The sequence below is a fragment of the Oncorhynchus tshawytscha genome, linkage group LG05 (genome assembly GCF_018296145.1).
Source record: "Oncorhynchus tshawytscha isolate Ot180627B linkage group LG05, Otsh_v2.0, whole genome shotgun sequence".
Lineage (NCBI taxonomy): Eukaryota > Metazoa > Chordata > Actinopteri > Salmoniformes > Salmonidae > Oncorhynchus > Oncorhynchus tshawytscha.
This window is the reverse complement of record NC_056433.1, coordinates 23,664,501-23,688,546: the sequence shown is the minus strand read 5'-3', so window position 1 is coordinate 23,688,546 and position 24,046 is coordinate 23,664,501. Positions and strand designations below refer to the sequence as shown.

General features: G+C 44.1%; 1 protein-coding gene across 3 annotated transcripts in view; it reads right to left on the bottom strand.

Moving 5' to 3' along the window:
* Positions 1–24,046, bottom strand: part of vash2 (vasohibin 2) — a 35,012-nt gene that overhangs the window by 8,521 nt on the left and 2,445 nt on the right. For all 3 annotated transcript variants that reach the window (XM_024420136.2, XM_024420137.2, XM_042321711.1), the window contains 5 exons: positions 19,797–19,885; positions 15,529–15,585; positions 14,917–14,991; positions 9,971–10,352; positions 7,037–7,155 (listed from right to left, as the gene is read on the bottom strand). In XM_024420136.2, the coding sequence (XP_024275904.1) occupies positions 7,037–7,155; positions 9,971–10,352; positions 14,917–14,991; positions 15,529–15,585; positions 19,797–19,885 (722 nt within the window). The remainder of the gene's footprint in view (positions 1–7,036; positions 7,156–9,970; positions 10,353–14,916; positions 14,992–15,528; positions 15,586–19,796; positions 19,886–24,046) is intronic.

Here is a 24,046-nt window from a genome sequence, read left to right as displayed (position 1 = left end):
GAATAGACAACACCCATCCCACTGCAGAATAGACAACCCATCCCACTGCAGAATAGACAACACCCATCCCACTACAGAATAGACAACACCCAGCCCACCACAGAATAGACAACACCCAGCCCACCACAGAATAGACAACACCCAGCCCACCACAGAATAGACAACACCCAGCCCACCACAGAATAGACAACACCCATCCCACTGCAGAATAGACAAGACAACACCCACCCATCCCACTGCAGAATAGACAACACCCATCCCACTACAGAATAGACCACATCCAGCACACACAGAATAGACAGAACCCAGCCCACAACACCCAGCCCACCACAGAATAGACAACACCCAGCCCACCACAGAATAGACAACACCCAGCCCACCACAGAATAGACAACACCCAGCCCACCACAGAATAGACAACACCCAGCCCACCATGGAATAGACAACATCCAGCCCACCACAGAATAGACAACACCCAGCCCACCACAGAATAGACAACACCCATCCCACTGCAGAATAGACAACACCCATCCCACTGCAGAATAGACAACACCCATCCCACTGCAGAATAGACAACACCCATCCCACTACAGAATAGACCACATCCAGCACACTACAGAATAAACAACATCCAGCCCACCACAGAATAGACAACACCCAGCCCACCACAGAATAGACAACACCCAGCCCACCACAGAATAAAGATGGTGCCGAACAAAGATGAAGCCTGAGAACAAGGCTGACGTTTTAAGTATTTCTAACTAATTGTGTTTTTTATTTGTTTCTTTGCGTTATTTGTAACTTAGTTTTTTACTTATCTTGTACATAGTGTTAATGCTACCGTCTCTTATGATTGAAAATAGCTTCTGGACACTAGAACTGCGATTACTCAATACGGACTGGCAGAATCCTTTTTTTCCTTTAACAAGTCCGACGAGCACAACGTGAATGATATACTGCTTTCCCGGGAACAGGCCCAGATCCCTGTCATTTGCTTGAAGAGAAGGCAGAGAAAAATGGTCCAGAGGGCAGGCTGCCTTCTGAGATTTCGTAGGCGATCGAATAAAGCACCACTTCCTTTCATTCTGCTAGCAAACGCAGAAGATTAAACTACCAACGGGACATTCAAAACTGTAATATCTTATGCTTCACGGAATCGTGGCTGAACGACAACATTATCAACATACAGCTGGCTGGTTATACGCTGTACCGGCAGGATACAACAGCGGCGTCTGGTAAGACAAGGGACAGTGGACTATGTATTTTTGAAAATAACAGCTGGTGCACGATATCTAAGGAAGTCTCGAGTATCATGATAAGCTGTAGACTACACTATCTACCTAGAGAGATTTCATCTGTATTTTTTGTAGCTGTCTACATACCACCACAGACTGATGCTGGCATGAAGACCGCACTCAATGAGCTGTATTCCTCCATAAGCAAACAGGAAAACGCTCAACCAGAGACAGCGATCCTAGTAGCCAGGGACTTGAATGCAGAGAAACTTAAATCTGTCTCACCAAATTTCTATCAGCATGTTAAATGTGCAACCAGAGGGGGAAAAAAAACTCTGGACCACCTTTACTCCACACACAGAGACCCATACAAAGCTCTCCCTCCAATTGGCAAATCTGACAATAATTCTATCTTCCTGATTCCTGCTTACAAGCAAAACTAAAGCAGGAAGCACCAGTGACTCAATCAATAAAAAAATGGTCAGATGAAGCAGATGCTAAGCTACAGGACTGTTTTGCTAGCACAGACTGGAATATATTCAGTCATTGGCTCATCAATAAGTGCATTGATGACATTGTCCCCACAGTGACCGCACGTACATACCCCAACCAGAAGCCATGGATTAAAAGCAACATCCGCACTGTGCTAAAGGCTAGAGCTGCTGCTTTCAAGGATTGGGACTAACCCAGAAGCTTATTAGAAATCACGCTATGCCCTCTGACGAACCATCAAACAGGCAAAGCGTCAATACAGGACTAAGATCGAATCATACTTCACTGGCTCTGACGCTCGTCGGATGTGGCAGGGCTTGCAAACTATTACAGACTACAAAGGAAAGCACAGCCGAGAGCTGCCCAGTGAAACAAGCCTACCAGACGAGCAAAACTACTTATATGCTCACTTCGAGGCAAATAACACTGAAACATGCATGAGAGCACCAGCTGTTCCGGAAGACTGTGTAATCACGATCTCCGCAGCCGATGTGAGTAAGACCTTTTAACAGGTCAACATTCAGACAGATTACCAGGACGGGTACTGCGAGTATGCGCTGACCAACTGGCAAGTGTCTTCTCTCACATTTTTCAACCTCTCCCTGTCCGAGTCTGTAATACCAACATGTTTCAAGCAGACCACCATAGTCCCTGCGTCCAAGAACACTAAGGTAACCTACCTAAATGACTACCGACCCGTAGCACTCACATCTGTAGCCATGAAGTGCTTTGAAAGGCTGGCCATGGCTCATATCAACACCATTATCCCAGAAACCCTAGACCCACTTCAATTTGCATACCGCCACAACAGATCCACAGATTATGCAATCTCTATTGCACTCCACACTGCCCTTTCACACCTGGACAAAATGAACACCTATCTGAGAATGCTATTCATTGACTACAGCTCAGCGTTCAACACCATAGTGCCCTCAAAGCTCATCAATAAGCTAAGGACCCTGGGACTAAACACCTCCCTCTGCAACTGGATCCTGGACTTCCTGGCGGGCCGCCCCAGGTGGTAAGGTTAGGTAACAACACATCCGCCACACTGATCCTCAACACAGGGGCCCCTCAGAGGTGCGTGCTCAGTCCCCTCCTGTACTCCCTGTTCACTCATGACTGCATGGGCAGGAACGACTCCAACACCATCATTAAGTTTGCCAATGACGCAATAGTGGTAGGCCTGATCACCGACAACAACGACACAGCCTATAGAGCCTATAGAGGTCAGAGACCTGGTCGTGTGGTGCCAGGACAACAATCTCTCCCTCAGCATGATCAAGACAAAGGAGATGATTGTGGAATACAGGAAAAAGAGGACCGAGCACGCCCCCATTCTCATCGACGGGGCTGTAGTGGAGCAGGTTGAGAGCTTCAAGTTCCTTGGTGTCCACATCACCAACAAACTAACAAGGTCCAAGCACACCAAGACAGCTGTGAAAAGGGCACAACAATACCTATTTCCCCTCAGGAGACTGAAAAGTTTTGGCATGGGTTCTCAGATCCTCAAAAGGTTCTACAGCTGCACCATCGAGAGCATCCTGACTGGTTGCATTACTGCCTGGTACGGCAACTGCTCGGCCTACTACCGCAACGCACTACAGAGGGTAATGCGAACGGCCCAGTACTGTACATCACTGGGGCCAAGCTCTCTGCCTCTACATCAGACGGTGTCAGAGGAAAGACCTAAAAATTGTCATAGACTGTTCTCTCTGATACCGCATGGCAAGCGGAACCGGAACGCCAAGTCTAGATGCAAGAGGTTTCTAAACAGCTTCTACCCCCAAGCCATAAGACTCCTGAACATCTAATCAAATGGACATGCAGACTATTTGCATTGCCCCTTTTTTTTTTACACCGTTGCTACTCTGTTGTTATCAACTGTGCATAGTCAACTCTACCTACATGAACATATTACCGCAACTAACCGGTGTCCCCGCACATTGACTCTGTACCGGTACCCCCCTGTATATACTCTCGCTATTGATATTTTACTGCTGCTCTTTAATTACTTGTAACTTTTATATCTTATTCTTACTTTTTTTTTAAAACTGCATTGTTGGTTAGGGGCTCGTAAGTAATTTCACTGTAAGGTCTACACCTGTTGTATCCGGCGCATGTGACTAATACAATTGGATTTGAATAGACAACACCTAGCCCATCACAGAATAGACAACACCCAGCCCACCACAGCCCATGCAGAACCGACAACAGCCAGCCAATCTACTGTACAGGCTGCCGCTACAATGTACAGCTATAGAGGAAAGATAGTAGGAGATACAAACAGTAATGACAATGACAAGGCCCTTGGTCTGACCACTCTTAGCTTTCCTTGTCTCAACAACATCACTGAATATTTCACTTTTCCGAAAACAGGTTTACATGCAGTATTATAGTCCATTAGAATTACCTTGCATTTGATATTAAGAAACCGGGTGGGTCTAGAGACTCTAAAATGTATTTCCTTCAAAAGCAAAGGTTTCTTGGAGAGTGGGCTAAACCTCTAATTGATAAAGCCAGATGACAGTGACACAGAGTGATAGAGTAGAGCGCTGCCCCGGAGCATTCTGTCTCCCTGTCTGACTGCTGCTTTCCTTTGCCTGAGAGGAAGATCCCAAGGAGGAATACAATATTCATACATACCCCATCATATACCTTCATCGCCATGGAGACTAGTTCACCTCTATCTTCAACTTGCATCTCCTGCAAAGTCTTTGTCTATTAAGTGAAGTTCATTTCAGCCTTTCTCTCAGCTTTACTTGTCTGTGTGTATGAGAAGGATCCCTATGAGCTGAAAGCACCTGCTGAGCAGAGCTCTGGATAACTGCATAGAGGTCATTACCTCCTGATTCCGTCTTTTTAACGGCACTGCTAATACATCTATGGGTTCATCTACTGAACCATTCATCCACAACAGGAGGGGATTTTCCAAGCTATTCAGGGATACATCACGCTCTCAGTGTAGCTTTTATTCACCATTTAACCAATTAGATTTAATACGTTCATAAACCACTGTGGGAATAAAAATACAGTCTTCACAAATCAATGTTATTTGGCAGCGCACATTCGCCCCATTAAACAAACCCCATATCTACAAATCTCAGAGCGGCGCCACTCGATGAGCAGGCAGTGGATGGAGGGAGGGCATTAGCAGGCTTCCAGAGATCTGTTAGAGTTACTCTCCACTCTTTGTACACAGACTCTGACTGCTGATGACATTTTCTGAGGCGCTGGCTGAATAAACATTTCTAGAACATGGATAGACTATGTCGGTTGCGTCTGGATTTGAGGTGAATTATTGAATATGTTGTGACAGGGGGACACTGCTCCCTAGGGGGCGACATGGTAAGACATGGGACACGAGGACATATCAGGGGGTGGAAAAGACTCTTCCTCAATAATTAACATCTCACAGGAGGCGTCAGGCAGAGAAGTGGGTGTCTAAGAACAGGCCCAAAATAACTCTGTCAGATTGGGGGGTGGTGCTGAACACATAGACCTTGGCCTGAAGCCCCTCTTTAAATGTCACTGTTGTTCTCTTAGAAGAGCCCCCTCCCACTCCTTTGGTCTGTCAGGATAGACAATGTACTTCATTGTTCTCAATTACTACGGTGTAGAAGCCACTTCAAGTGGTGATTACGCACATGCACGGACTCACATTCACAAACACACATATAAATGTACGTAAGCATGCACGCACACACACAAACAAGCGTGCACACACACAAACCCATGCACACACACACCAGATGCCAAAGGATAAAAGGTTTCCTATCATGTCAATTCACATCACACATACCCGTAATGCAGGCATGACAGAAATCCCCTGGCCATTTCACTGTGTCCATTCCAACAGGGGCGTGGGTTACATCATTAGGCTTTGGGTTGCTGAGATGATTGGTACTATGATAAAAACCAAGTATCAAGCCTCTGTCGGAGATGGGCTGGGGATTACCAGAAGGCATCTGTCTCATGCATGTGAATCCTCCTCTCCGTGTGTGTTCCCTGAGCGACGCTGCAGCTGCTGCACTGAGTCAGCCCCAGAGCCTCTGCCTGCCCTCTGCCAGCTGAGAGGAGACCAAACCAGGCCAGGAGGATGGGAAAAGAGGGCTCTCATCTCGCAAGATAGCAACAGGGCACTGCGTGTGTGTGTGTGTGTGTGTGTGTGTGTGTGTGTGTGTGTGTGTGTGTGTGTGTGTGTGTGTGTGTGTGTGTGTGTGTGTGTGTGTGTGTGTGTGTGTGTGTGTGTGTGTGTGTGTGTGTGTGTGTGTGTGTGTGCTTGCGTGTGTGTGCTTGTGTGTGTGTGCTAAAAAAAAATCTAGTTTGGTTTTAAATAAAGTATCAGTGAGAGTGGGAGACAGGTGACTCTCCAGAGTTTCTCTCCGAGCCTCCATCAACAGTGCACATATCCCAGCAGCCTCTTTGTTAGGGCAGGGTCTTCCTGAATCCTCCCAGTGTGCTGGTGAGTGATAATACGAGTGAACACATCCCTTCTATAAGAGACACTATGCTGGCCTGGCTGGGGCTTTCAGAAAACAAATACTTCTCCCTGTGATTATGCTGCTGTGTTGTCAGAATGGACCATCAACCCAGTATACACTCACGCGTAGGCTACATACCATAGGCATGCACATTGCACACATTCACTCCCTCGCCTACACACTGAAGCCAGTGTGCTTAAAAGTTAACTCCGTACTCCAAGTTCACCCAGATTAGCTAATGTCAGTATCTGATCTAGTCCTGCTTCTTAGTCCTCACGGTTTCCTCTAACTGGAGCTGACAAGAGTGTGATCGACTGAACTCTACATGAACTGGGTTCCTTAGCCGGGAAGCAAGACAGGGAAAGAGGGTTGATAGAAGAAGAGAACTGCAATAGTCTACAGAAAACAAAGACTCTGTTAACGCCTTAGAGTTCAGCAACTTCAGAAAGTGTGCCAGCCCTCGTTAATACAAAAACAAGATGGAAAACATTCCAGCCAATTCATCTCTCTCTAACATAACAGCATCAAGCCAAGTAATCAAGATGGGGCATTGAGAGCTTTTATAGTTGATCAACAGTTGATTTCTATGAATTGTACATTTCACTCATGCATATCCAATCTGATCTATATTATATATATTACAATTTGTGACCATTGAACATGAAACAAATTCTATTTTAAAGTAACCTGATGTGAACTAACTCTCCCTAATTGTTAGGAAGTGTTGAGATGTCAATGTAAAACTACCTAAGAAAGGCCATTCCATCTTCCAGCTTCTGTCTCAGTGATGCTAATAACTCGAGATTGATTCCCAGGGATACTTACGACTTGTCTCTCCGGTGGATGTGGCGTCTTTGGGGGCTGCTCTGTCGGCGGCGGGGGGAGAGAGACTTGCCTCTGCTCCGTTCTTTGATGGGAGACTGGGCACTTGACGACTTCAGGATCTGAGAGAAAACAAAAAAATAACAGATAGGGAGTCTACATGATAAGAGACGGTTTGAGCTGCAGTTTTTTACTGCACTGATATTTAAGTGATTTTGTTTACAGCGGCAAGTTACAGAGGAGGCACTGCAGACATGTTCATCATTCAGTGGGCCCATTTGCCGCAGGCCATGTGCTGGGGAAATGAAAGGTTCCACTTCAATAAAAAGAGCAGTCGAAGACGGTAACTTTTAATGACACAGTTGGATCTCAGAGACAAAGAGTATAAAAGAGTCGTCTGTGAGCCAATGTAGGGAGAAGAGACTAACAGATAGTAATGAAGCCAGTCTCCCAAGATACCCCATTAACCCAATCAGCCCACTAGTCAACTCCCTCTGCAAACTCAATTACGCAGCACCCATCTGTCTCACAGGCACGCACACTAAGAGACACGCAGGACTTGTACTGGAAAACTACTGACGTCCGCCACTCGATTAGCAGAATTTGAGTTTCATGGTCACCTTGTCCTGGTAGAAACCTAATGAGAGCTCACTCCTGATCGACATTTGGAGGAGAGACAGGAGAGGGATCATGAATTCCTGGAATGAACACACAGGAAGTAGCTCATATTCCGTGCTCCAGAAACCACATGCAGCTGAAAGCATAGGCAGGATGTTAGTCATAAGGTTGGTGATAGATGTAAGGATATACCGTATGTGATGTAGTGGAGGAGGGTTATAAGCACAGCCAATGATCTCCTATATGAAATGCAAGCTCTGTCTGAGTTGTGCATAGAAAACACTCTACAGAAATTTTCCAACTGGTTTTTGAGCAAGTGAAAAGGTGGTTGTGATTTTTTCACCTTCCAGAAATACAGTGATATCTATTACACTGGCACATTTTTGGTATGCACTGTAAGAATGTAACATTTCTACAGTATTCACATGACTCACATGAACTATGTACAGCTAACGAGGGTCAAACACAGAGGTCAAGGCTGTGTCTCCAGCACTGGGCAGCTGGGAACTGACCTACATTTACTGCTGCTGTTATAGTCAGCTCCAGACGCACCATCCTACGACCATCCCCCAGCACCACTAGCTACCACCACCATGCAACAGCTGATGCAAGGGAGTCTGGGATACACAGTCCAACCAGCTTCTCGCTCTCTATCCATTTCTCTTTCTCTCCCTAATCTCTGTCGCTCTCGTTCTCTCTTTCGCTCTCTGTTCCACTGAGGGTAACTCCGGCCTTAATTATCCCTGAAGATTCGTATTACACCTTTTGCCTCTCCGTGGCGGCCGCTCTGCTTTCAGACCTGAATTGGGGGATTCTATGACATGACGCCGTTCCAGACGGATGTCAAGCCAAAGCAACGCGAACGAGTTAAACGTTCCCTCGGGGATGACCCAGGGACAGTAGACTAGAGAGTTAATGTACTGTGGTAAACTTTTTCACCCCAACAGAGTTCAAAATGTACAGTTGAAGTCGGAAGTTTACATACACTTAGGTTGGAGTCATTAAAACTTGTTTTTCAACCACTCCACAAATTTCTTGCTAAGACCTCCGCAAGTCTGGATCATACTTGGGAGCAATTTCCAAACGCCTGAAGGTACCACATTCATCTGTACAAACAAAATTACGCAAGTATAAACACCATTGGCCTACGCAGCCGTCATACCGCTCAGGAAGGAGACGCGTTCTGTCTCCTAGAGATTATCGTACTTTGGTGCGAAAAGTGCAAATCAATCCCAGAAGAACAGCAAAGGACCTTGTGAAGAAGCTGGAGGAAACAGGTAAAAAAAAGTATGTATATCCACAGTAAAAACAATTCCTATATCGACTTAACCTGAAAGTGCACTCAGCAAGGAAGAAACCACTGCTCCAAAACCGGCATAAAAAAAACTGACTACGGTTCCATCTTTATGTTTGGAGGAAAAAGGGTGAAGCTTGCAAGCCGAAGAACACCATCCTAATCGTGAAGCATGGGGCTGGCAGCATCATGTTGTGGGGGTGCTTCGCTGCAGGAGGGACTGGTGCACTTCACAAAATGGATGGCATCATGAGGGAGGAAATTATGTGGATATATTGAAGTAACATCTCAAGACATCCGTCAGGAATTTAAAGCTTGGTCGCAAATGGGTCTTCAAAATGGACAATGACCCCAAGCATACTTCCAAAGTTGGGGCAAAATGGCTTAAGGACAACAAAGTCAAGGTATTAATTGGAGTGGCCATCATAAAGCCCTGACCTCAATCTTATAGAAAAGTTACGGTCAGAACTAAAAAAGCGTGTGCGAGCAATGAGGCCTACAAACCTGACACAGTTACACCAGCTCTGTCAGGAGGAATGGGCCATAATTCACACTATTTATTGTAGGAAGCTTGTGAAAGGCTACCTGAAACATTTGACCCAAGATAAACAATTTAAAGGCAATGCTACCAAATAATAATTGAGTGCATGTAAAATTCTGACCCACTGGGAATGTGATGAAAGAAATTAAAGCTGAAATAAATAATTCTCCACTATTATTCTGACATTTCACATTCTTAAAATAAAGTGGTGACCCTATCTGACCTAAGACAGGGAAACTTTACTAGGATTAAATGTCAGGAATTGTAAAAAACTGAGTTTAAATGTATTTGGCCAAGGTGTACGTAAACTTCTGACTTCAACTGAATATTGTACCCTAAACGTCTTAGTATTTTTCAAAGTTACAGTATTGTAGATACTAAGCCCAGGAAATGTATGAACGGATGGCAGTGAGGCGTCAAGTAATCAAGTATGACACGTGACCTCTCATGTCTGCCCATGTGAGAAAGTAGGACAACATGTCACCTTCATCCTCATGTCTCGGCCATGCTTCTCCAGCTCCTTCCTCATGTCCTCTCTCCCCAGACGGGCGGCGTTGAGCACCAGGTACTTCCACTCGATAGGCTGGAAGACGTGCGGGTCGTGGGGCACGTATAGGCCGATCTTCACCTTCTTCAGGGTGTGCTGGTAGCGGCGGTACGAGTCCTCGAACTCCAACACCAGGTCGCTGAGCGTGCGGAAGGTCAGGGCCTTGTCCATGAGGTCTTGGCGGCGACTCATGCCCAGTGTGCCATAGCGTCCGTTGCAGTAGACGCCCAGCACCACGTGGTGGAAGTGGTTACCTGAGAACTGGGTCTTGAAGCTGATGGGAAAACGCTCCACCGAGGTCAGCCCATTGGTCAGGTAGCTGACGCAGCTTGGGTCAAGGACGTTAACTGAGATCATTAGCAAAAAATACAGTTTCATGGAATTTAACACAGTCTACTAAATGGTTATTATTTAGACAGAGAGAGAGACGGAGAGAGCATGATGGAGAGAGAAAGAGGGAGCGAGGACAGAGCTTAAGCCCCATGGTCAATGGTGTTAGCATCATTAGCATCATCAACAATAACTTAAAAGTTTTCAGAGGTTTAATACTTTCTAATTATCTCCTGAATCGTGATTACTTGATGTTTACTGCTGTTGACAAGCAGCATCAGAGAGAGAGAGAAGGGCGTATGGAGGCCAGTTTTAAGCCTCTCTCAGAAATTCATTATATTTCCATAAACTCATTAGCTAACTGGCATTTGCTTAGAACGCAAACACACCCACACTATCTCTAAATCAATCAGCTAATGGAGGGAGTCAATGAGAGGGCTCAAAGCTGAGAGGAGGCATTTTCATTATAACAGACCCAGTACAGACTATAGAATATCTCTGCAGAAACAATACATCTTTCACAAGACATTCGCATTCTTAACATGAATTCCTTCCAAATCAGCGCATCATAGGACAGGATACCATTACAAAAAGACTAAGGCCCATTTCAAATAAAAGTGAGGACTTTTATTAAGCAACCAGACTCATAAATCAAGCTCAAAGACTGCTTTCCCTAAAAGTCCCAGGAATACATTGCTGTGGTGTCCTAACGTGGACTCTCACACAACACACCAGGCTAGCCTCATTCTCCCTGGGACATATACTCTATCTGTGGTAGTGGCTCCCCAGAACCTTTATGTAACTGGCCTGTGGACCCATTACAGCATGTCTGGATGACACACGATGAGGCAGACTGGTCTAATCTGTCCTGCCCAGGTTCAGAAGGAGGCGGAAGGGGACTTGGTGGATGGTGGAACTGGGTTATCTGGGACCAGTAGAGGCACTATATGGTGACACACACAGGAACAGGAAACTCCACTGTCCGTGTCAGTGACCTAAGGACCAGTAACGAGCGACTAGCAAATTCAACCCGACTGACTGGGTCAATTACAGATACTGGAGTGTGAACCCTTTACACAAGACTTTGAGACCTTCTAGCCTGAGCAGCACTCTGATGTTAATACCACTGTTGTCCATACATCTATCATGCATCTATGATCTAATCATCCGTATCACCATCCTTTTTATTGATGCTTTATGTTTTCAGTAAGCAGGCCGTTTAAGCTGCGCCCTCACTCTGCAGTGTTGTGCAGTAACATCACAAGCTGCTACTGTGGGTGAGAGAACACAATACATCTGAGAGATGGAGCACATTTCAGGACACACTGACTGGTTTGTGGTTTGGCTCTGTCTCTCCTCAGCTACCAGCAACCATCTGTTTCAAGCTCTCACACACCGAGCCCTCTGAATGGCTTGAGCGCCTGTCCGTCATCTCAACACCCCACCAGCCACAGCACAGTACAGTCCTCTCATTAGATAATCATAGAGGCCAGCCGACAGAGCCTCACCACCAGTTTGATGGCTGCTTTGGGGATTCTCTTTTTCCTGCCGCAATGACAATGAACACAACATCCATCATTTAAAAAGGCATCTCTGTAGCGCTCGTGTACGTTTATGAGTCGTGTTTCACAAGCAAGATTCTTGGAGAGCGATATTCACAGAGAATGCCTCAAGTAAATCAAGTGAACATAGCTCTTGAGGTTCGAGAGAAAGGTGACAGGTATTATTTAATATCCCCACAGGACAGTAAGCACCATGAGTAGAGGTTATGGTTGACATGAACATGTTGATGAGTCACACATTGTGTTTTCACATGAGAAATAACCCGCACTGGGAGAATACAGCCAGGCAGCAAAAATAAATCTCCCTCAGAAAGAAGACTTTGTTCTGACACCTTGTTTCTTCACAGAGTAGCAAGCGCAGCGTGGCGTCTGTTGCAGAATGTTGGTGTGATTATTCATTGAGGTGGCAGTTAGAGAAGAAAAAAAGAAGCCAGAGGCTACGAATGAGGAGTTTTCAACCCCGCGCCACCCCCCTGGAAACGTCTTTCTCAAAACTATTTACCGCCTGTGTGTCTTGCTTGTTGATATGCTGTGTACATATAGCTTGCCTAAATACTGTAGCTGCATGTAGGCTAACTCCCCTCCGGAAAAAGAACATGAACTATGTCGTGCTTATGTTTGCATTGATTACTGTTACAACAGAAAAATAACTCAAATTGTTAGAACAAGCGGCAGCGGAGTCACGGCATGAGTGAGCACTGAGCAGGAGCTGAAAGGACCCGGAGTGCAGAAATCTCTGCAGGTCCCAGAAAATCTGGAACCGCAGCCACTCCGAAAAAGAAAGAATCTCAGTCCTTCCTGTGGCAGCTGGGTCCACACACACACACTGCTTCTCTATAATTAATGGGCTATTAACTACAAAAAGATCACATTACCCATGATGCAAGGCATGTGATCCACCCCAATAGTAGCATACTTCCAGTCCTCTTATCTGCCACCAGGCAAGCACTCTTTCTGTCACCTGGGTAGGATTACTGTTACCATGGAAACCAAGCTAAGAGACGTATGACTCTATAAAGCCTGTGTTTACTAGCTCTAGCAGCTCTCTGCTGCTTTGACACCTGAGCACTGAGCTGGGTGAACTCCAGGGAGACGTTGCAAATATTAATTACATGCCTGTTAACTGCCCACCGAGCCCTTCTCCAACCGAACAGCATATCTCCAGTTAAACGACCAACACTGTCAGTGTTTGGAAGATTAAGACAACCGCTTGCACTGTCGCCATGATGCTCTGGGAGATGGCCCACAGTAAATATGATCCATGATGCACCACTGTGGGATCCAGAAGAGGGTCAGCGCTTTACGATAGTAAAACCATCTGCAGTCCGAATTCAAATGTTTTTTTTTAAAACCAACTGTCAAAAACGTTCACTTTCCGACTCGCAACAAACATGGAAACATTCTGCTGGGAAAAGACGGCCATTAACCCCTGATCCATTACTTTTTCTAAAGTATTAAATGAATCCCCCCTCACTTGCCCTAATTCTTTGATGTTCCGACAATATTCCTGGCAGCTTAAAGCAGGGTTTTCTGCCCCCCCCCCCCGGGTGCATGTTTTTTGTTGTTGCTTTAGTACTACACATAATCAGGCTTTGATTATTTGAAGTGTTATGGCAACAACCAAAATGAGCACCCAGGTGGGGCCCCAGGACCCAGTTTGGGAAACCCTGGCCTAAAGAATAGGTATAAAATACGTGACAATGATAAGAGCATCCAGAGTTGAATTAAAGGGAACTTTAATTTCTCCTCTTTCCATGTCTTCTAAATCCAGGCTCTGGTTAATGGTGCTGGTTTATCAAAAGGTTGAAGAATACATGTCCAAGACCGAATGAAACAGTTAGATTATTGTAATTTTAAAAATCCATAAACTCTGTTTCTTCTCTCTGTGATACTCGGAATCTCTTATCGGTAGTAGAGGAACCTGCCTTGGTGGGTCCTAATAATGCAGCATGCTACTGGTGGTTTAATGCTACTGGTGGTTTAATGCTACTGGTGGTTTAAGCTCAACACAAAGAAACGGCTGTGGTGGTTGAATTTGAGCGACAACAGAGGTTGTATCATAACATGAGTATACTACGCACCATTTACTCAGCCATTAACATAACAGAACTACGAGCCATGCTGTAACAGTTGAGGATGTCTTTATCTACCTGTTAATGATGCATGAACAGAGTGAGTCAGTGAGTATCTGAACATATCAACTAGTTTTTTATCTTAACATACAGCTTGGCTGACTCCGATCTCGGAGATGAGACCCTGTCGGTTGCAAGTTGAGGTAATCATCTTTGTCAATGAGGGTTAACAGGTTTGGTCCCACATGACAGACTGGGACATAAAGATGGAATCCGCAGTGGGGGGGAAACAGCGCCACTGTCCGTTCCGCAGCCATTATTGTTTTTTTGTTTGTGTTTTTTTTAGGAAGCAGAGGTGAGGAGCGCTGGTGGAGTGTCAAAACAAATTGTATTACATATGCTGCTGTTCTGTCACGTGTGCTATGATGTACAAGGGAGAAAACTGTTTTCGTTGTTTGCAGTAACTTTGCAAACGGACGTGGCAGTTTCACCATTGAGGATTACAACTTTAAGCCTATGACATAAACCTAGAGAAAAGCCGGTCTTTCTTCATGAGTGAGACGAGCCTGCAGTGTGAATGTCCAGGCTGCCTACAACCTTGACCGAGGATAAACCTGTGTGCCCCTAAGCTTGACAGTAACCGTATGTGAAAAAGCCAAGCTGCTCTAAATGGCAATGTGTGAGACACTGCAGAAACTTTGCTCTGCCTGTCTGACTACATGCTTTGAACTTTTAGACTCTTGTTTCCTAGCAACAGGGAAATCTGTGAGCCTTATTGAGCCTAAGCGGGAACATTAGACTACATATCTCATTGATTTCAAGAGTTTCATCGGGCACATCGTGACCTGAAACAGATCGGCTCCAACTCCCACTGGTTAATGTGTATCTCTGACTGTGCCTACAGACGATGAAAGGATACATTCCAAGGATGACAGCTTCAAGGCATTTGATTGGAAGAGATTCCCTGATCATTTCCCTCGCAGTCTCCATCAACCTAAAAGGGAACAGAGATGATTGTTGTGAATACTATTGTTTCATACCAAGTCCTCTTCGGTGCTTTATGCAGAAAGTGTCACAATGGTATAATCTCATCATACAGGATTACAACAAACAAATAGTGTCAAGTACAAGCCAAGCACATTAATGAAAGCACCATCTTCTAAATACAATGACCCCTTTTACTTATTTTCTATAAAATGTCAAATGTTCTAGTTGTTTTTGCAGTACATGCACCTAGCATGTGTACTCAGAGTGAAGAACACAGACAGAGGACGGCTATTTACAACATCTGAACTGGCCTATATTCTTCTACAGGGGGGTAGGCCGCCATTGTAAATAAGAATTTGCTCTTAACTGACTTGCCAAGTTAAATAAAGTTTCAATAAAAATAAAATAAATACAGACACGTGTGGATTCCCAGAGTAGTGGGACCTCTCTCCTGGCTCTGTAAAGTAACGGTAGCAGACAGTAAAGATACACAAAGACAAGCCAATGGAAAAAAACACAGAAATGGCCTCACAGCCTCACTTACCCACACAATGGTCTAGTTTTCCTTATCTCAAAGAACTGAGTTCCTGTGTGATTGTATCTAACAGACAGTTAAGGGAATGCACGTTATTTATAATGAGGGATACCTGGAGAACCTCTGAAATTAAAATGGATGGCCCTCCCTTCAGTGAAATATATTTTTACCCAACCCTCCCTGAATGCATGAAAAAAAAAACAGGTGACCCTCCATTATAGCCAAAATAATATTTAAAACAGAAAGTGGATAGTAGAGAACAGACACTAACTCCAACACAAAGCCCTTTTGTTGTCAGTAGCCTAAACTCCAACACAAAGCCCTTTTGTTGTCAGTAGCCTAAAGTCAAATTAAAATGAAGACTGTTTAAATGAATTACTTGAATATGGCTTTTTTGTGAGGTCAATAACTCGGCTAAATAGCTTTATTATGGGCAACTAAACATATTGTTCTTATTAAAATCAATTATAGCAGCAGCAAGCTTACCTCTGGTCCTCCTCATCTTCGCGCTCTCCTTCTGAAACTGAACAGGAAATCAGGAGGCCTAGTCCGCGCGCACAAAAACATACAGTTGAAGTCGGAAGTTTACATACACCTTAGCCAAATACATTTAAACTCAGTTTCACATAATTCCTGACATTTAATCCTAGGAAAGATTCCCTGTCTTAGGTCAGATAGGATCACCACTTTATTTTAAGAATGTGAAATGTCAGAATAATAGTAGAGAGAATGATTTATTTCAGCTTTTAATTCTTTCATCACATTCCCAGTGGGTCAGAAGTTTACATACACTCAATTAGTATTTGGTAGCATTGCCTTTATATTGTTTACCTTGGGTCAAACGTTTCGGGTAGCCTTCCACAAGCTTCCCACAATAAGTTGGGTGAATTTTGGCCCATTCCTTCTGACAGAGCTGGTGTAACTGACTCAGGTTTGTAGGCCTCCTTGCTCGCACACGCTTTTTCAGTTCTGCCCACAAATGTTCTATAAGATTGAGGTCAGGGCTTTATGATGGCCACTCCTGTCACGCCCTGACCTTAGTTATCTTTGTTTTCTTTATTATTTTGGTTAGGTCAGGGTGTGACGAGGGTGGTTTGTTTAGCTTTTGTATGTCTAGGGGTTTTTCTAGTCTAGGTGTTTATATGTCTATGGTTGCCTAGATTGGTTCTCAATCAAAGGCAGCAGTTTATCATTGTCTCTGATTGGGAACCATATTTAGGTAGCCATATTCCTTGGTTATTTTGTGGGTTGTTATGTCTATGTGTAGTTGCTTGTCAGCACTTGTGTTTATAGCGTCACGGTTGTTTTGTTAGTTTGTTTAGTGGTCTTCGTTTAAATAAAGAAGAATGTATTCATCTCATGCTGCACCTTGGTCTCCTCGTTAAGATGAACGTGACAGCTCCAATACCTTGACTTTGTTGTCCTTAAGCCATTTTGCCCCAACTTTGGAAGTTTGCTTGGGGTCATTGTCCATTTGGAAGACCCATTTGCGACCAAGCTTTAACTTCCTGACTGATGTCTTGAGATGTTGCTTAAATATATCCACATAATTTTCCTTCATGATTTCATCTATTTTGTGAAGTGCACCAGTCCCTCCTGCAGCGAAGCACCCCCACAACATGATGCTGACACCCCTGTGCTTCATGGTTGGGATGGTGTTCTTCGGCTTGCAAGCCTCCCCTTTTCCTCCAAACATAACAATGGTCATTACGGCCAAAGAGTACTATTTGTATTTCATCCAACCAGAGGACATTTATCCAAAAGGTACGATCTTTGTCCCCATGTGCAGTTGCACACCGTAGTCTGGCTTTTTTATGGCGATTTTGGAGCAGTGGCTTCTTCCTTGCTGAGTGGTATTTCAGGTTATGTCGATATAGGACTTGTTTTACTGTGGATATAGATACATATATACCGGTTTCCTCCAGCTTCTTCACAAGGTCCTTTGCTGTTGTTCTGGGATTGATTTGCACTTTTCGCACCAAAGTACGTTCATCTCTAGGAAACAGAACGGATCTCCTTCCTGACACGTTATGATGGCTGTGTGGTCCCATGGTGTTTATACTTGCGTACTATTGTTTGTATAGATGAATGTGGTACCTTCAGGTGTTTGGAAATTGCTCCCAAGGATGAACCAGACTTGTGGAGGTCTACAATTCTTTTTCTGAGGTCTTGGCTAATTTATATTGATTTTCCCATGATGTCAAGCAAAGAGGCACTGAGTTTGAAGGGAGGCCTTGAAATACATCCACAGGTACAGCTCCAATTGACTCAGACTATAACAATTAGCCTATCAGAAGCTTCTAAAGCCATGACATCATTTTCTGAAATTTTCCAAGCTGTTTAAAGGCACATTCAACTTTGTGTATGTAAACTTCTGACCCACTGGAATTGTGATACAGTGAATTATAAGTGAAATAATCTGTCTGTAAACAATTGTTGGAAAAATAACTTGTGTCATGCACAAAGTAGATGTCCTTACCGATTTGTGGAGTGGTTGAAAAACAAGTTTTAATGACTCCAACCTAAAGTGCCACCGTACACAGCACAGTCATTGGATAGGCAGCACAAAAGGGTTTACCTCTGCAAGAGCAGGGCAGGCCAGGGCTACTGATTAGGATAGCCTATCTATTGCAGTGTGTAATGCAGTGCAGCCTGGTTTTATATACACAATTCCAGCAGCGCAAAAACTCTGGAAGGAAGTATATTTTCTTCAAATATGACTTTGCCTTGTGCTTCTCCGAGCATGCTCTTCATACAGCCTAGGTCTACAGTATAGGCTATGGATCATTTTATTGAGACCACACTAGATGCACTTGATATTGCGCGCCCAGCAGAGAATCAGGGATGAGGGGCATCATCGGGCACACATCGAGATACTACAATAAGCAACTCATTCTCCAACCCTGAGCAATATGACATTTAATCAAATACAAATGACATAACCCTCCCCTGGACTGAAATTGAAAAAGCATGACCTTCCCCCATTTTCCTCCGGGTAACAATTGTGCACATTTCGACTGCTCCCTAAGGGGCCTTTATAGGGGTCTGGAAGATTATATAAGTGTGGATGAGAGGGGAATGGTGGACGTTTCTGAGATCAGGTTCATGTAATGTAGGCTATCAATGTTTGAGAGAAATGTAACTGTACCTTGAAGACCTAATTAGTTTATGTATTTCCTCACTGATGTGTGTCAAGATGAACTGAAATGAATTTGAAGACTATGTCCAAGCTCCACCTGATTGTGTCTACTCTAGTTAACAGAGTTGACAGTTAATTGGTTTTAATAAAACATTTTAAGAGAGGCAGCAGATTTTTTTTTGTAAAGTGCTGACCCTCTTCTTGACCCCACAGTGGTGCATCTTGGATCATATTTACTATGGGCATTAAAGGTACTGTGACATTGTTTACAGACCCAGAGAGCCTCTGTTGTTATGGCAGTTGGTGCAACTGCACTCCCCTGGCTATTATGACAACAAATTAAGCCCATCTGAAAACCTTGAAAGTGTTAGCTAGCTAACACACTGCATGCATACAGTACAACCCCCCAGGGCTCCAGTGTGAATTAAAACAGTGTGAAAAGAGCAGTGGTGCACATGAATCTGTAATGAACTATAGGAGGACAATGTGTGCTAACAGGTGCAACGTGGTCTCAGGACAATTCGTATTATTCTATATGTAAATCTGTGACACTCCAATTAGTATGTTATGTTAAATGATGAATGGTATTGCGGTCATACAATATCATACAAATTAGAGAGTGTATAGTTTCATACACCTTATCCGGTCATACAACAGCATACGAGCTGGATGGTTTAACTTACATCCTGGAGGGCGTATAGCTTTATACATCTTTGTCTGTGACCAGGTTGCTTGTTGCATCATAACAACAGAGGAGAATTACAGAGAGAATTTATGTTGGTGCTTAGGCGAACTAACGACAAAGGTTATGAGAACTAAAACGACAAAGGTTAGGTGACTGGGTTAAGTTTAGCATAAGGGTTAAGGCTTAGCTAAAATACTACAGTTGTCCCCAACCTTTGGATTACTAGATGGTCACGGATTACACCCACCCATCTTCCCCGACTAACTTCCCTACTTTTGCTTCTGTCTAAAGTAACTAGACCATTAGTAGGTGTCATACATCTTGGAGGTGCTCAGAACTACGTACAGTATGTTTCATATGACTCTGAGGTCATTGTGTTTTGTGAACAGGGGATGAGAGAGGGGTGGAAGGGAGGGTTGGTGGCAGGTTGCGGGCTCGGCAGGGAAAGGATACTGCAGTGTCTTCATATAGTTCTGGATGGCCAGCAGCCAATCAGGGACAGACATGGTGGGCTTGAAGTTGGGGACCGATGGCACAGGGTGCTGTAGGTTGACAAAAAAAGACTGTTAGAGTTTATCTTGGTGGTGGATACATAAACATGTGGCAATATTGAAGGTCTTGGGAGAAACTGTAAAACAGCTGCTATGACTAATACTGTGCTTCCTCTGACATGTCCTAGAATTTGGCTCATAAAATGTTTGGCTTCCTTTTTATTGTACATTCATTGACTCAGTCAGAACCAGAAAAACACATGTACTGTATATGTGGTGTGTGTGTATGTGTGTGTACAGGAAGGAGGCCAGGGGACACAATAGACATAAAGCCATGTCATTTCCTCTGGGTTGTTTCTCTTAACAAGAGCTAGAATTAGCTTAGCTGAAGAGTCTGGTCTCATGCTCAAGACAAACAGTTTAGCCCTCTGGCTCAGTCACACAACTCTACTACGTTATATTTGCAAAGCCTGAGGTGATAGATCAAACTAATGAGCGAGTACCATGCCCTCAATCCAGAGTCAATACATTTCCTTTCCAGGGTATTAGGTTTTCTAGGTAGTCCTTTTTTGGTCTATTTCTCTAGTGAGTCAATGGCACACACACATACACACTGATCCTACCAATCAGGTTTCTGTGGTATCTGAGTCAATACAGCCACTGGATCAAAGGGCTGACAAGCAAAGAGAGAGTGAGAGATAGCAAATGTGTATATTTTTTTGTGGCGGGGGTGGAGAGGAAAAGAGAAACCCCAAACCAATCAAGGTGAGATGAAAATAAGATTAGGTTTTTCCTTCATCAGCACTCTACCCTTAAAGGATAGGGCTAAACTCTCTTAGTAGACACCATTTTATGCAGAGAGACTTACAGGAGCAATTAGGGTTGAGTGCCTTGCTCAAGGGCACATTGACAGATTTTCCACCTAGTCGGCTTGGGATGTGAAACAGCAACCTTTTGGTTACATTCCCAATGCTCTTAACCACTAGGTTACCTGCCGCACACAGGCCCATTTTAAAAGCATCACATTCAAGCTGTGCAAGTGAAATGAAAAGCAGAAAAATGTATGGAATATTCAGCAGTCAGTGGCATTGGGTCTTATTTCTCAATAATCCCTCAAACAATCGCCCCGCCAAACCTATCTCAATTTCTGAGAGCCTGGAATAGAACAGAATTCTGCTGGGTCAGGGAAGAAATATGGGGTGATTCCTTTCTCCTTTCCCTCTCTTTATCTCTCTCTCTCTCCACAGCATAGAGAGGGATGAGAGGATGAGTGCTAACTGAGGAAGGGACCTCGTAGTGTCTTGGGATCAGCCATTTTCTCAAAGTGTAGCCTACCACACCACTTATAGAAATGTAATAACACTTCATTGATAATTAATAGAACATGAAAACATTGATTTAGTTATTTAGGCACAGTGTTACTGTTTAGTGTTTAGTTGAGTGCAACACACAGTCCCAAATCACCCTGTGTAATTAGCTGTCATCCTTCTCCTCTTTCTCTCCTTCCCCCTGGAGAAGAGCAGGGCGCCTTGCGGAGCTCAGAGAACTACTGGAGCTGAACGAACGAGTGTGTGATTCACATCTTTATTCCTCATTATACGGTGTGAAAGAGGTTTTTATAAAAGGGGGACAATCACGCAGAGGGATATGGAAAGCTTGTGGCAGTGGCACAAGCTTTGAAAGTAGATTGAATTTCAGCCTCAGCACTGCAGTAAGTTGGATAGTAATAACACCTGGCGAACTCACTGAGCAAGGTTGAGGCTGACCATTCATGGTCTGTCTGTAGCTGTACTGTATGCTCCTCACAGGTGGACTTGCAGGAATTAAAAGATCGTTCAAAGAGGGACTTTCTCCCTTTCCGTCCAGCTGTCCCTCACCCCTTCTGAATCTTTTCCCCAGCTTTAGAGAGGTCTTCTGTGGGTGAAAAGGGCGACCTGCCCCCCTGTACGGTGGATCTAATCTAACTTTACATCCCCAGGGCACATCAGTGAAACCTGAGAGAGACAGCCAAGATGTGACTGCAGCACCAAACACCCTGGTCATTTGTCTCTCTCCAGAAGACAGTTGGGCATTGGTCAGAGACTATCTTTAGAGCATGATAGCTTGCGGTTTTCATGTGGTGTGCATGTAAGCAGAGCCTGTGTAACTACTTATTTACAGTTACCAGAAAACATTAGCTTGAACCTTCTCCCATAGGAATGCAACAAAATCAAATACCTCTCTTTATGTAATGTTGTGTTGTCTCTCTTGTCATGATGTGTGTTTTGTCCTATATTTTTATTAAATTTATTTTTAATCCCAGCCCCGGTCCCAGCAAGAGGCTTTTTGCCTTTTGGTAGGCCGTCATTGTAAATAAGAATTTGTTCTTAACTGACTTGCCTAGTTAAATAAAGGTTAAATAAAATTAGAATAAAAATGATTCTTCATACAGTAGCACCACGTTTGGAGATCAGTTCAGTTCTAACCAAATCCTGTGGTGATGCAATGTGATTTGGTGTTTGTAGAAAATACCTTTCAATGTTGTTAACACACAAAGTAACAAAAAACCTGATCTAATTTTGCACCAAATTTGCAGCACACAGTAGAATGTTCGCCACAAGTTTCCCAGAATCGTTTGCCAGAAATTCACAAGTTGCCGCAAAGTTTTGCTATATTTAGTTATAAGAGCTTTCTGCAAATTTGAATAAAATTGGCCAAAGATTTGCCTCAACTGTTTTCCAGAAGCCTGTTTTTTGGTAAGGGTGAGGTGTGTATAATCTACATTTGAAACAGAACGGAAGGCTTTGGTCTGAAATCCAGTTTAGTTTCCTGTACAAAGCTTTATGGAAACAATTAGGCGATAAAGATTATCCTAGACTCAAATCCCAGATGGTGGATTAGTTCACTCACAACCAACCCCTTCAAATAGTCAGGGCAAAGGACAGGCACAAAGCTCAAGCAGTGGTGTTACCATTCCTGACAACATCAATAGAGAATAACAGAGGAATACAGCATTTCAGGAGAGTAAAATCTGCTAAGTTCTTACCAACATGCCATTTGGATGGGACACTGGAACCAAATTTACAAAACAATGAATGACAAAATCATTTAAATCCTATCCTTTTCTTAATGCAAGATGAATGGATGCAATGAATGAATCAGGAGACACACTTTGATCACAACTCCTCAGAGTGTGTTAGTTTGCATTCAGTGCAGCAGGAAGATGCAGCTTGAGATTTCACAGGTTTCTCTCTGTAGCCTATAGCTCTATATGAATACATGTGAGCTCCACAGACAGCACTGCAATGCTCATTCCTCCACACAGTCACCCAGACGCTGGCCCTGGATTTGAGATTGTCCCTGAGCTGCCTTGCTGTAACTCTGCCCAATCTCCTTAATGAGTTAGCTAGCCCAAAACCTGCACCTTCGAGATCACAGACTGGTCAGGCAGGGTTCACTGTTACTTCTGGGATATTAATGACTCCACTCTCCTTTCACACTTTTCAGGACATTTGTGTTTCTCAAAACAGTTTTGGGTTACAGACTAATATACTGAACAAAAATATAAACGCAACATGTAAAGTGTTGGTCCCATGTTTCATGAGCTGAAATAAAATATACATTTGGCAGTACGTCCAACCTACTTCACAACTGCAGACCACGTGTAACAATGCCAGCCCAGGACCTTCACATCCAGCTTCTTCACCTGCAGGATTATCTATGACCAGCCACCCAGACAGCTGATGAAACTGTGGGTTTGCACAACTGAAGAATTTCTGCACAAACTGTCAAAAACCGTCTCAGGGCAGCTCATCTGCGTGCACGTTGTCCACGCCAGGGTCTTGACTGGCAGTTTGGCATCGTAACCGACTTCAGTGGGAAAATGCTCACCTTCGGTGGCCACTGGTACGCTGGAGAAGTGTGCTCTTCACGGATGAATCACGGTTTCAACTGTACCGGGCAGATGGTAGACAACATGAATGACGTTGTGTGAGTGAGATGGTTTTCTGATGTCAATGTTGTGAACAGTGTGCCCCATGGTGGCAGTTGGGTTATGGTATGGGTAGGCATAAGCTACAGACAACGAACACAATTGTATTTTATCGATGGCAATTTGAATGCACATCAACATGACGAGATCCAGACGCCCATTGTCGTGTCATTCATCCACCGCCATTACATCGTGTTTCAGCATGGCCCCATGGTGCAAGGATCTGTACACAAATCCTGGAA